The sequence below is a fragment of the Myotis davidii genome, unplaced genomic scaffold (assembly GCF_000327345.1).
Source record: "Myotis davidii unplaced genomic scaffold, ASM32734v1 scaffold38, whole genome shotgun sequence".
Taxonomy (NCBI): domain Eukaryota; kingdom Metazoa; phylum Chordata; class Mammalia; order Chiroptera; family Vespertilionidae; genus Myotis; species Myotis davidii.
Window position 1 is genome coordinate 7,662,840 of NW_006291383.1, and position 11,921 is coordinate 7,674,760.

General features: G+C 36.6%; 1 protein-coding gene across 2 annotated transcripts in view; it reads right to left on the bottom strand.

Moving 5' to 3' along the window:
• Positions 1-11,630, bottom strand: part of CBFA2T2 (core-binding factor, runt domain, alpha subunit 2; translocated to, 2) — a 39,966-nt gene extending 28,336 nt beyond the window's left edge. For both annotated transcript variants that reach the window (XM_006764596.2, XM_006764595.2), the window contains exons 1-2: positions 11,490-11,630; positions 7,660-7,901 (exon numbers count right to left, since the gene is read on the bottom strand). In XM_006764596.2, coding sequence (XP_006764659.1) covers positions 7,660-7,901; positions 11,490-11,607 — 360 coding nt within the window. In that variant the 5' untranslated portion in view covers positions 11,608-11,630. The remainder of the gene's footprint in view (positions 1-7,659; positions 7,902-11,489) is intronic.
• Between the last annotated feature and the right edge of the window lie 291 nt (positions 11,631-11,921).

The following is an 11,921-nucleotide window of genomic DNA, read 5'->3' on the forward strand; positions in this document are numbered from 1 at the left end:
AGCCTCCGTACCTTTGCACTTTACGTCCGCAGCTCCTGACCCTCAATGTCCTTTTCTCTTTCCTTCTAGCTGTAGAATTTCCACTCTGCCAGCCCTCCTGTAAGTTCTGGATGATGTCCGTTCTGTCCTTTTATTGTGTTTTGAAGTTGTTGTAGGAGGCAGCAATTTCGGTGTTTCCCTATGCCGCCGTCTTAGTTTCTCCTTATTTCTTATTTTTAAAAAAATATATTTTATTGATTTTTTACAGAGAGGAAGGGAGAGGGATAGAGTCAGAAACATCGATAAGAGAGAAACATCGATCAGCTGCCTCCTGCACACCTCCTACTGGGACCCTTTAGTCCGCTCTATCCACTGAGCCAAACCGGTTAGGGCTGTTGTCATTTTTTTTAATTTGACAATCTAAAGGGACAAGAGGTCGGTGACCCCGACTAGTCAGGTACTGCATGTCTTAAAAATTTTTGTGGCACAATTGAAAATTGCTGGTCTAGTAGAAAAACATGTAAGTAAGTTATTCATTACATTATGACTGAAGTACCCGACGACACTGCTGGTACATAGACAAGGAAGGATTACAGACATGTCATCTGAAGAAGTGAAGCTGCAACCTTGGGAAAATGCTTGTAACAAAGAGAATGCAAAAAGGCACAATGTTAGGGGATCCGGTCTATGGATTGCAAGGGCAACACCTATAGTAGTCATAGAAGACAATGGGTATAGATAGATGACCAAACAAAATTTTTTATTCTTTTAAAATTGAGATGATAATAATCACAGAAGTTGTGAAAATAGAATAGATAGGTAGGTTCCTATGCATCCTGCATCCAGGGTCCCCCAATGGTTATACTTTATATAGCTAAAGTGCAATATCAAAACTCGGGAACTAACATTGGTAAAATGTGTGTATAGTTCCAGGCCATTTTATTGCATTCATGTAATCACCACTGCAATCAGAATACCAAAGTATATAAACCTTATCTACCTTGATCCTCTTGGGTTTATAATATAACTAGAGGCCAGATGCATGAAGGTCGTGCAAGAGGCGGCCTTCCTTCCCCCCGGCTGCTGGCACTGGCTTCCTTCTGGCACCCGGGACCTGGCCTTCCCTCCAGCTTCATCTGGAAGGTCGTCTTGAAGGATCTCTGGTCTAATTAGCATAATACGCTTTTATTATTATAGATTGTCTTAATTAAATATTTCCCTCATATGTACTGACAACCATATTAGACAATGCTATAATTTTTGCTTCAACCACAATATATAATTTAGAAAACTCAAGAGGAGAAGGAAAAAGTCTATTGCGTTCCTTTATATCTCTATTCTTTCCATTTCCATTTTCCTTTCATCCATCATGATGTTTCAAGATTCCATCTCTTACAACAGGGGTGGTGAGGTGCCAGGCTGATCTAAGGGCCCCAGCTCCTCCACTGGGGACTCTTTGATGGGTAGTTATTTACCCAGCTGGACACTTGGTGTAGGGACCAAGTGAAGTGGATACAGGGTCCCTCTTGTACCAAATGGTGAATTTTAAAAAATTTACCTGATATAATTTTCTTTTTTTACTTTTTGATTTGGATGTGTTAGTAGAGTAGGTAAGACAGCAGGCTTTGATGTTAGAGCTCTGAGTTCAAATCCTGGCCGGACCGCTGGCTAGCAGAGTGGTTCTGAGGGAGACATTCACCAGAGTCTTTAAGATGGAATGAAAACTCTTCTATGGGGTCCTGTAGAGTGTGTGAGGCTTGGCTGTCAGGAGCAAAGCAGTGACTCTTAATGTGCAGCCTGTCTCTGGTTAGATTGTAAATGTTGGAATCAGAAACATTTTACCTGTCCCACTTCTGGGCAGGTTCACCTTAAAAGCATTCTTCCAACCCAATGTCCAGCTAGAGCTCCAGTCAAGGGCACATACCTGGGTTACAGGCTCAATACCTGGCCCCATTCTAACCACTGACCAGGAAATGAGCTTTCACCAGACAATGAATCTGCCAGTGACCCTTTGGTATGCAGGCTGAATCTCTAACCACTGAAACATACGGCCCAGGTCTATATCTTCTATTTTTTCATGGAGACCTCTTTTCCCCCCCATTTGTGTTGTTAATTGCTAATTGAAGCATTTTTATGATGGCTGCTTTAAAATTCTTGCCATATAATTCCAACATCTGTGTCAGCTTAGTTGTTGTCCATTGGTTATCTTTTTTCGTTTCAGTATGGATGGTCCTGGTAACTGAACATGTGATTTTCTATTGTATCTTGGAGGTTACTAGCTTCTTCCAACCATACTCTAGGATATATGATGAAAACGTAAAACCTAGGAAACTCACTGCTATGTACTTCCTTGGGTCCCAAGGTCATCAGTCTTTGGCCTTTGCTCCATCTTTCAGTCTCATTTTTGTTCTATACATAAAGTCTAAGATTTTTTGCTGTAAGGAGGAATAGGAAGTATACCTTTCTATTGTGCCTCTGAATCAGACTTGATATTTAATAACTACATAATATTCCATTAATCTGATATATTGTAACTTAGGCTTTTATAAAACATTTAGCTGGTTTAAATTTTAGTCATCATAAATAATGAACAGATTATCTTAATGCAGATTATTATTTTGTTAGGATGAATTTCAAGGAGAGAAACTGGTCAAAGGAACTGCCTAGCTTAAAGTATCTGGAACATTGCCAACCTCCAGAAATGTGTATTCTCCAAGTAAGTAGGTGGAATACAGAACATTTTCCTTTACCTTGCAGTGAAAAATGCCCATGTTTGCTCCTTGGTATAGTTAGGGACTACTACCATTTTACCTTACACACCAGAAACATAAGTAAACTAAACTCCAGATACCTAATTGCACGGCCTTTTCTGACTTAGCTAATGAAGTCTCCTCCACATGGAACAACTATTCCATTCACATATGGCTGCTAATATTTTTATTATTGTTTTCTTAAATAAAAGACTTATAAGGCTTTCTTAAATAGAGAAACCTAACAATCTAAAGATGTCCATTTTCTTCCAAATTAGAACATATTTTTGACAAGCTGGTAGCAAAACTAAAAGAAAAAGAACTAAGTGGTAATTTCAAATGCAACACACATAAGGTAATTATTTAATCTATGAATAATGGCAGTTTTATTTCTCTTACTCCAATCCTTATATCTTATTTGCTAGGCTAGAATGTTCGGGATTACTAAATAGAGAAAACATCCTTATCTGGCTCCTAATATCATAAGGAAAGCACTTAAAATTTCACCATAAAACATGAGATTTGCTTATAGGTGTTTTGTGTGTGTGTGTGTGTGTGTGTGTGTGTGTGTGTGTGTATATGTGTGTATATATATATATATATAATCAGTCATCAGATTAAAGAAGTTCCTGCTACAACTGATTTGCTGAGTGTTTTTTAAATAATAAATGGGTATTACAAACCTTTTTTCCTGCACCTTCCCCAAATATATAGTATTAATACCAACTGCTATAGACTGAATGTTTGTGACCCTTCAAAATTCATACGGTTAAAACCTAATCCCCAATGTGCTGGTATTTGGAGGTGGGACCTTTGGGAGGTCATTCGTGTCATTATAAAAAGAAGCCCTAAGAACTCTCTTGCCCCTTCTGTAAAAGGACACAGTGAGAAGACAGCCATCTATGAACCAGGAAATGGGCTCTCACCAGACGCTGAATCTGCCAGAACCTTGATCATGGACTTACCTGCCTCCAGAATTGTGTGAGATAAGTATTGTTTCTAAATCACTCAGTGTACAGAATTCTATTATAACAGACTAAGACACTGAGTTTAATGAAAACACCAGTATGTTAGAGTATAAATTGGTATAACATTTGAGAAAAACATTTGGCCTTATATACTAAATTTGCATATATTCATTCCCTACTAAATTCTAATTCCATTGTCTGGTGCAATGCTTATGGTAACATTATTTGTAATAGCCCCTATACAAAAAAGCGTTAACATAGCAGATTCAAAACGAGTAACCTTAGAAAATCCTGCAATATTGAGCCATTGGCTGCTATCTATAAACTTGGCTGATAAACAGTTTCCTACACTGATATAAAACTTACCCTAACCAAAAAGGTGGAAGCACTTCAAGTATCTTCTAACAGATAAATGAATAAACAAATTGTGGTATATATACACACAATGGAATATTATTTAGTGTTTTATAAAAAGGTCGAAAATTCTGACACAAGCTACAAGATAGATGAACTTTGAGGACATTATGCAAAGTGAAATAAGCCAGCCATAAAAAGACAAATACTGTATGATTCCACTTATATGAGGTACCCAGATTAGTCAAGTAGAATGGTGGTTGACAGGAGCTGGGGGTAGGAAGGAATGAGGAATTATTGTTTAATGGCATGGAGTTTCAGTTTTGCAAGATAAGAGGTAGACAGTAATGATAGTTATATAGCAATGAATATATTTATACCACTGAATTATATACTTTAAGGTGGTAAATTTTATGTGTATTTTACCACCTCCTAATAATACCAGCTCTTTTTAAAAATGAAAAATAAATGGACATACAAAAGGCCAAGAGACATATGAAAACATGCTCTAAGTCACTAATCATCTGAGGGATGCAAATCAAAACGACAATGAGGTACCATCTCACACCTGTCAGAATGGCTATCATCAACAAATTAACAAACCACAAGTGCTGGTAAGGATGTAGAAAAAGAGGAAACCTCATGCACTGCTGGTGGGAATGCAGACTGGTGTAGCCACTGTGAAAAACAGTATGGAGTTTCCTCAAAAAATTAAAAATGGAACTCCCATTTGACCCAGTAATCCCACTTCTAGGAATATATCCCAAGAAATCAGAAACACCAATCAGAAAGGATATATGTACCCCTATGTTTATAGCAGCACAATTTACAATACCTAAGATTTGGAAACAGCCTAAGTGCCCATCAGCAGATGAGTGGATTAGAAAACTGTGGTACATCTACACAATGGAATACTATGCTGCTGCTAAAAAGGAACTCTTACATTTGCAACAGCATGGATGGACCTGGACAGCATTATGCTAAGCTAAATAAGCCAGTTGGAGAAAGACAAATATCACGTGATCTCACTCATTTGTAGAATATAATCAACAACATAAACTGATGAACAAAAATAGAGCCAGAGACAGAGAATCATCAAGCTGTCAAATCTCAGAAGGAAGGCAGGGGAGGGTGGGGTAAGAGATCAACCAAAGGACTTGTATGCATGCATATAAGCTTTACCAATGGACACAGACACTAGGGGGCGGGAGGGTGTGAGTGGCTGGGGAGAATTGAATGTGGGGAAAAGGAGACATATGTAATACTTTAAACAATAAAGAATTTTTTTTAAAAAAAGGAAAATAAAAAGTTAACCAAAGCATGGCCATTTAAAAGAGACGATTACTATTTATACTTTCAGAGCTAGAAAAAGATGCATGTTTTGGGGTTTCTTTTGGAGGGAGCAAATGAGGTCTGTTATTTTTTCTTTTACTACTGAAATAATCTTTAAGCATAGCCTCTACTTAAAGTAATTTGTTGCTGGAACTGTCATAATATTCTGTGTCTGCTTTGCTTCCAATTTTGTTCAAACTCTTTTTGACATTTAAGGTCAACTTTATTAGTCTAGATCCAGTAAGATTTCTTCCATAGTACTGTAACATTTGACCAATAAACACTTTTATTTTTTCAAAACAAAAAACTTGCCCTAATTGATGAGGGTGGTTCCCTGTGCCTGGACTATGTTTGCAATCAAGTTGGTTTATGCTTAACAATGGTCTCCTTCTGGGAGTCTGGAATTTGCTAAGTGCTAGGCAAAGAATGCCTATGTGTCCAGACCACAGTAAAATCCTTGGGCACTGAATCTCTAATACGCGTCGCTGGGCAGAAACTTGGCATACATGTTGCTGAATTTTCATTGCTGGGTAAGAGTGAGTTCTGTGTGACCAATCACAGGAAGTCCGCACATGGATTCCTGCAGATTCCAACTGTGTCTTTCTCCCTTATGATCCAGCTGGGTATCCTTACTATGCCTCTGTAATATATCTTAGTTGTAAGCATGACTCTGTGCTAGGTCCTGGGAATTCTTCCAGTGAACCTCAGTACAAGGGGTATAAAAAGTATAAATTGTGGCATACTCTTACAATAAAACACACAGCAATGAAAATAAACAACCTACAGCTATATTAAACAACAGCGATTGAATCTTAAATGATTAATCATTTACTGCCTTTGCCTTGTATGAAAGTTGTTTTTACCCATACTTGACCAAGAATCATTTAAGGTAGCAGTTCTTAAACTTCGTATTCTCAGAATCCCTCCAATTTATTTGGGTTACGTCGATCAATTATCAACTCTCTTAGAAATTAAGACAGAATTTGAAAAATGTTATTAATCCATTTAAAATAGCTATATTTTCAAAAAAAATGTAGTGAGAAGAATGGCACAATTGTTACAGTTTTGCAAATCTCTTTTATATCTAGCTTAATAAAAGACAGCTGGGTTCTTCAAGATGCTTCTGCATTTAATCTGTTGCAACATCTTGTATCAAGCAACCTCTAGAAAATTCCATCATACACTCACGAGAGAATAAGAGTGAAAAGGCAAGTAACATCTTAGTATGATTATGAAAATAATTTTTATCTCTTGGAATTTCTAACAGTCTGAGAGAATCCCTGATTACACTCTGAAAAGTGCAACATGAAAGTTTAATACTGTGGTTCATCTTTACCACCTATAGAGGGTAACATGCAGGAGCATGGGGTACTTTCACTGGAAAGAAATCTTGAAGAATTCAATTTACAAACTTTGGGAACTGGCAGAACTTCCCTTATCGACACTGAGAGTCAAGCCCTACCCAGCTGTCACTGTCAGAAAATCACTCCCTTTTACCATGGGGTCACCACACTTAGTCTAGAAAGAAAAATTGTGTGTACCTCAAAAACTCCAAAGAAACTGTATTTTCATGAGGAGCTATAGAACACTTATTTAATATTATTTGGTACTATTTGTTTAAATTATGAAACTTATAATTTCACAAATTATTCTTCTGAAAATTAAGCTCGATACTTTTCCTTTTTCTCTGGCTTGGAAACAATGCACTAGGCACCAAATATATTAAGTAGCCTGTCGTTAATTTGGTTGAACCTCAGTGGCTTGTTAAAACTCAGTTTTAAGGCATATTCAAAGTTTCTTAATGGAATTAAATCAACAGCATAAGACTATTAGGTAAACATTATAGATTTGTTTCTTTGATAACCTTTTTTTAAAAATATGTTTTTATTGATTTTAGAGAGAGGAAGAGAGAGGGAGAGAGGGATAGAAACAACAATGAGAACCATTGATTGGCTGCTTTCTGCATACCTCCTACTGTGGATAGAGCCCACAACCCATGCATGTGCCCTGACAGGGAACTGAACCGTGACCTTCTGGTTCATTGGTTAATGCTCAACCACTGAGCCACACCGGCCAGGCTTGAAAAACATTTTTATACATGATTGAAATGCACAAATCAACAATTTTACACAAGTTATATTAATAACTAATCTAGTTTGTAGATTTTACCACATTGCTACAGGATTGGGAGTGAGCAGAAATATGTACAACTTCTCTGCTGGCTTCAGTTTTGAGCTATATACTCAGGGAACTGTTGACAGTGATGCTGTACTTACCACCAGTGCTAGAACAAGTGTCCGAACCTTCTCCCCAATCTCAGGTGAGATGTCATTGCCAAACTGTTGTAGAGTGGTGAGAAAGCGTTTTAACTTGCTGAGCTGCCGAGCACCACAGGTGGCTGGCAATTGTTGATTTGTTAGTGCAGATGACGTGGAAGAGGCAGGACCATTGCTGAATCTTTGTGGTGGTGATGGGGCACCATTCAGCGTAGGAGGAGAATGGTTGGTGCCATTGCTTACTAAAAGAAAGCCAAAATGAAAGACTCAATGAAAAACACAAGAATCTTTGATACGTTCTTCTTGTTTGCATTCTCCTTCATTTATTCACTTCAATTTTGTAAAGCATATGTTAAGAGTACACAAAACACTGTTTCTACTCAACAAGATTAAGACATACTGTCAGGTAAAAAAATAATAACAGAGTAACATAGAAGGTGTTAAAACAGAAGAGTAAAGTGCTACTAGAGCACAGAGGACATCTAGCTCTACAGGTGCCATGGGCAAGCGTAGGTAGTTTTAAGACTTCCTGCAATAGTACTGGATGAGATAAGTTTGGAAGAATACATTTCCAATGAATGGACACTTGTGTTCATCATTTATGTCACATCTCCTCAATCTTAGGGTCCCAAAGAAACTAAGGCAGTCTATTAGAATATAGCATGTGAACAAGACACACCAGAAAACAGTCGTTACTGTGAAAAAGTGTTTTTTCTAGGCTATAGGTTTAATGACTTATTCCTATAGTAAGGTATATATATCTTGGCTATTCAGAATATTCATGCCCACCAGAGTCAGTTTTTCTCTGCTTTGACAGTGCTAGATTAACACTTCCAAATACTCATTCAATAAAGTATTTTTCTAGACACCACACAGGACACTCCCATTCTACATTTTGGCTTAAATTATAATACATGTGACTAGTTGCAGTTTTTCTATTTTCCCATTATTCTTAGCCATATTTTGCTAGTTTTAATTTGGTACACAATCCTAGAGCTAAATTCTTAACAGCATTAAGTAAAAATCTCCTTTTTCATTAAAGAGTGAAATTTTTAAAATTACCTAATGTCTAGGAGTCAATATATTTTCACTTACTCATACCCAATCTAAGAATATAAAGCTGTGTCTAAAAACATAACAATTTAAGTTAAGACTTAAGCCAAACTTAAAGAACATAATCATTTAACCTTTACCTCACTTAGAAAACTGTCATTTACTTATATTTTGCCTAATGTCAACTTGTTAATCATGAAAAATCTCTCACTTCCCTTCTTCCTCCAAGCCAGTCATAGTGTTTGACCAACTCTATTCCTACTTCTTGAGTGACCTTTATTTAAATTTGATCTGTAAACTCTTCTTCATCCAGTATAGCTTAAATGACACCTGTATTAAGGATTCCTTGAGCCTCTGCCTTAAGGTAGATTTAGTAATTCTTCTCTGTGCTACACATGCTTCCATTATGTTAATTACCAAATTATACTTATTTGCATTGCCTTAATATATAGCACACTTTTAAAAAATATTTTTTATTGATTTCAGAGAGGAAAGGAGAGAGATAGAAACATCAATGATGAGAGAGAATCTTGATTGGCTGCCTCCTGCATGCCCCCTACTGGGGAGAGAGCCCACAATCTGGGCATGTGCCCTGATCGGGAATCGAACCCTGACATCCTGGTTCATAGGTCAACACTCAATCACTGAGCTACACCAGTTGGGCTATTGTATACTTCTTGATGAATATTCTTACATATCCATGTATACTAAAATTAGCTAAGTTTTGTAAGCTGTGTATACTGTATATACTTTAGCTTTGTTCATTAGCTAGTAATATTAAGTGTTCAGGAAAATTCTGCTGAATATGACTCACTGCTTAAAAGACTAACAGGCTAAGACAAAAAAGGGTGCTTTCTCTTCTAAGTCTTTCATTAAAAAGATCACTAGAGCCACTGGAAAGAAAGCTCAACACTCAGCCTTAGCAATCCTGAAAATTAGTTGCAATGGTCCGCCATTTCTTTGTGTTCACAGAAAAGTCAACTGCCACTGGAGAGCTGCCCTCTTTTGAAGCAGCCCATTAGAATAATACATTATTGTGCTTTTAGCCACTCTGATGCCCAGACAAGCTTTTTCATGGCCTCTTTAGTGAAAGCTTATGATTACATTTTCTGAAATAAAACATGTCCACCCCCCAAGTAGTCAAATATGGAGGTAAAAAGGACCAAATTTATATATACATATCTCCACCTGTATCTTGAAATCTGAATGGTAGCTTGGGTTTAAATCTGTTTTATTTCAAGATAGTTCTTATATCTACGGTGTATAACTTTGAGACAGAAAACATAATTTAAGAAAAAAAATATATCAAAATTAATTTCTTTCACTCTGGCTCAGACTGCTGCAGTTACCACTCACTCAATTTCAAATGTTTGAGAAAATAAAAATTAAAGCTTCTATTAAAGCTGTACCTCTTAGACTTCCTTCTCTTATTGTTAAAAATAATTTACATAGAAAACATAAATGTTTAAGCAAAAATAGTGTGCAAGCTTGTGTAATGGTGTTTAAATAAGAAAATGCATATAGCACCTAGTACATTGCTCTAATTTGATATGGATGGGTACTACCCAAATAGACATTTTCTGCTATATGAGGCCAAATGTCTGTAAGGCTCAATGTGAACTGGATGTAGCATGGGTATGGAAAAGCAGAACACAAATTAAAATCTAGATGTGTGTGTATCTCTCTCTAGATTTTAGATTTTAAATTGAGGGCTTTTTGTTTTGTTTTTTAAATATGTATGTAGGACTGAATTTGCTGAGTTATAAAATTTGTGGAAATTCAGCTTTAGAAGATACTGCCAAACAATTTCCTCATACTTAAACAATGTATGAGTGTTCAGGTTGCTCCACACATACTCACCAACACTTGACAATCCTTTCCACTTTGAACATTCTTGTGGGTGTACAGGGTATTGCACTAGGTTTTAGTTTGCATTTCCTTGATGACTACTTAAGTTGAATGCTTCAGATTTATTGGCTAATATAATTCTTATTAGCTGAATTGTGTCCCCCACAAATTCCCATGTTGAAGTTCTAACCCCTCAGTAACTCAGAATGTGACTATATTTGGAGATAGGACTTTTAAAGGTTAATTAAGGTCATATGGGTAGTCCCTGGTCCATTATGACTGTTGTCCTTAAGAAGAGAAAGAGACAACATGAATGAGTTGGCACAGAGGCAAGGACATGGGAGAATATAGCAAGGAGGCAACTTTTGCAAGCTAAGGACAGAGGTCTCAGGGGGGAAAAAAATCAAACCTGCTGACATCTTGATCTTGGACTTCTATCCTCGAGAACTTTTAAAAAATAAATTTCTGTTGTTTAAGCTACCTAGTCTGTAGTATTTTGTTATGACAGCCCTAGCAAACTAATACAATATTCTCTTTTTTATAAAGAGACTTAGCATGACAGTCCTGGAAAACTTTCAGAAATAATTCAATAACTTTATGAATCTTACTTTAATTCCTATAAATCAATATAACTTTAATTCATTATTTTAGAACTCAAGAATTTAAAATACCTACTTCCCAGACAAAGAGTATGAAAAAAATATTGGGACTACTAAATTTCCAAATGCCCAAATTAGCTAAGTACTATTCTCAGAGGGGAAAAGCAATTTATAAAAGAAATAACCAGATATACGTTTCTGATATATATCTCTTTTAATAGTCATTTTGGAAATCTTGTGAATGGTATATGCAGAAGGCTTACTGGGAGTCAGTCACATAGATACAAATGTCACTCTGCATTATAAACTAAAGTAATTAAGAGTTCTCACATGCTGTAGGAGTAAATGACATTGGCCTGGGTCCTCCAGGATTTATTGGTGGGAGGGGTGGCATGGTGGGAGGTGAGGATCTTGACTGTATCTTCACTTCCACAGGCGATCCAGGCATTGCTGGTACCCTTTTCTCAGGACCAACTGTAGAAAATAAAAGAAATAGAGGTCAGAGTTTTCTATAAAATAATAAAAATAGTGACAATAATTTGAAATACGAACATACCAGTATTTTCCTAGAGGACTGAGAAGAAAATGCTTAGTTTAATAGACTGAATAGTGGTCCCCAGAAAGATATCAAACCTCTTAACCCCTTGAATTGTAAATGTTTCTGTACTTGGAAAAAGGGTCTTTGAAAATGTAGTTAAAGATTTTGAGAGGAGGAGATAATCCTGGATTATCTGGTGGGCTCCAAATCCAATATAAATGAAA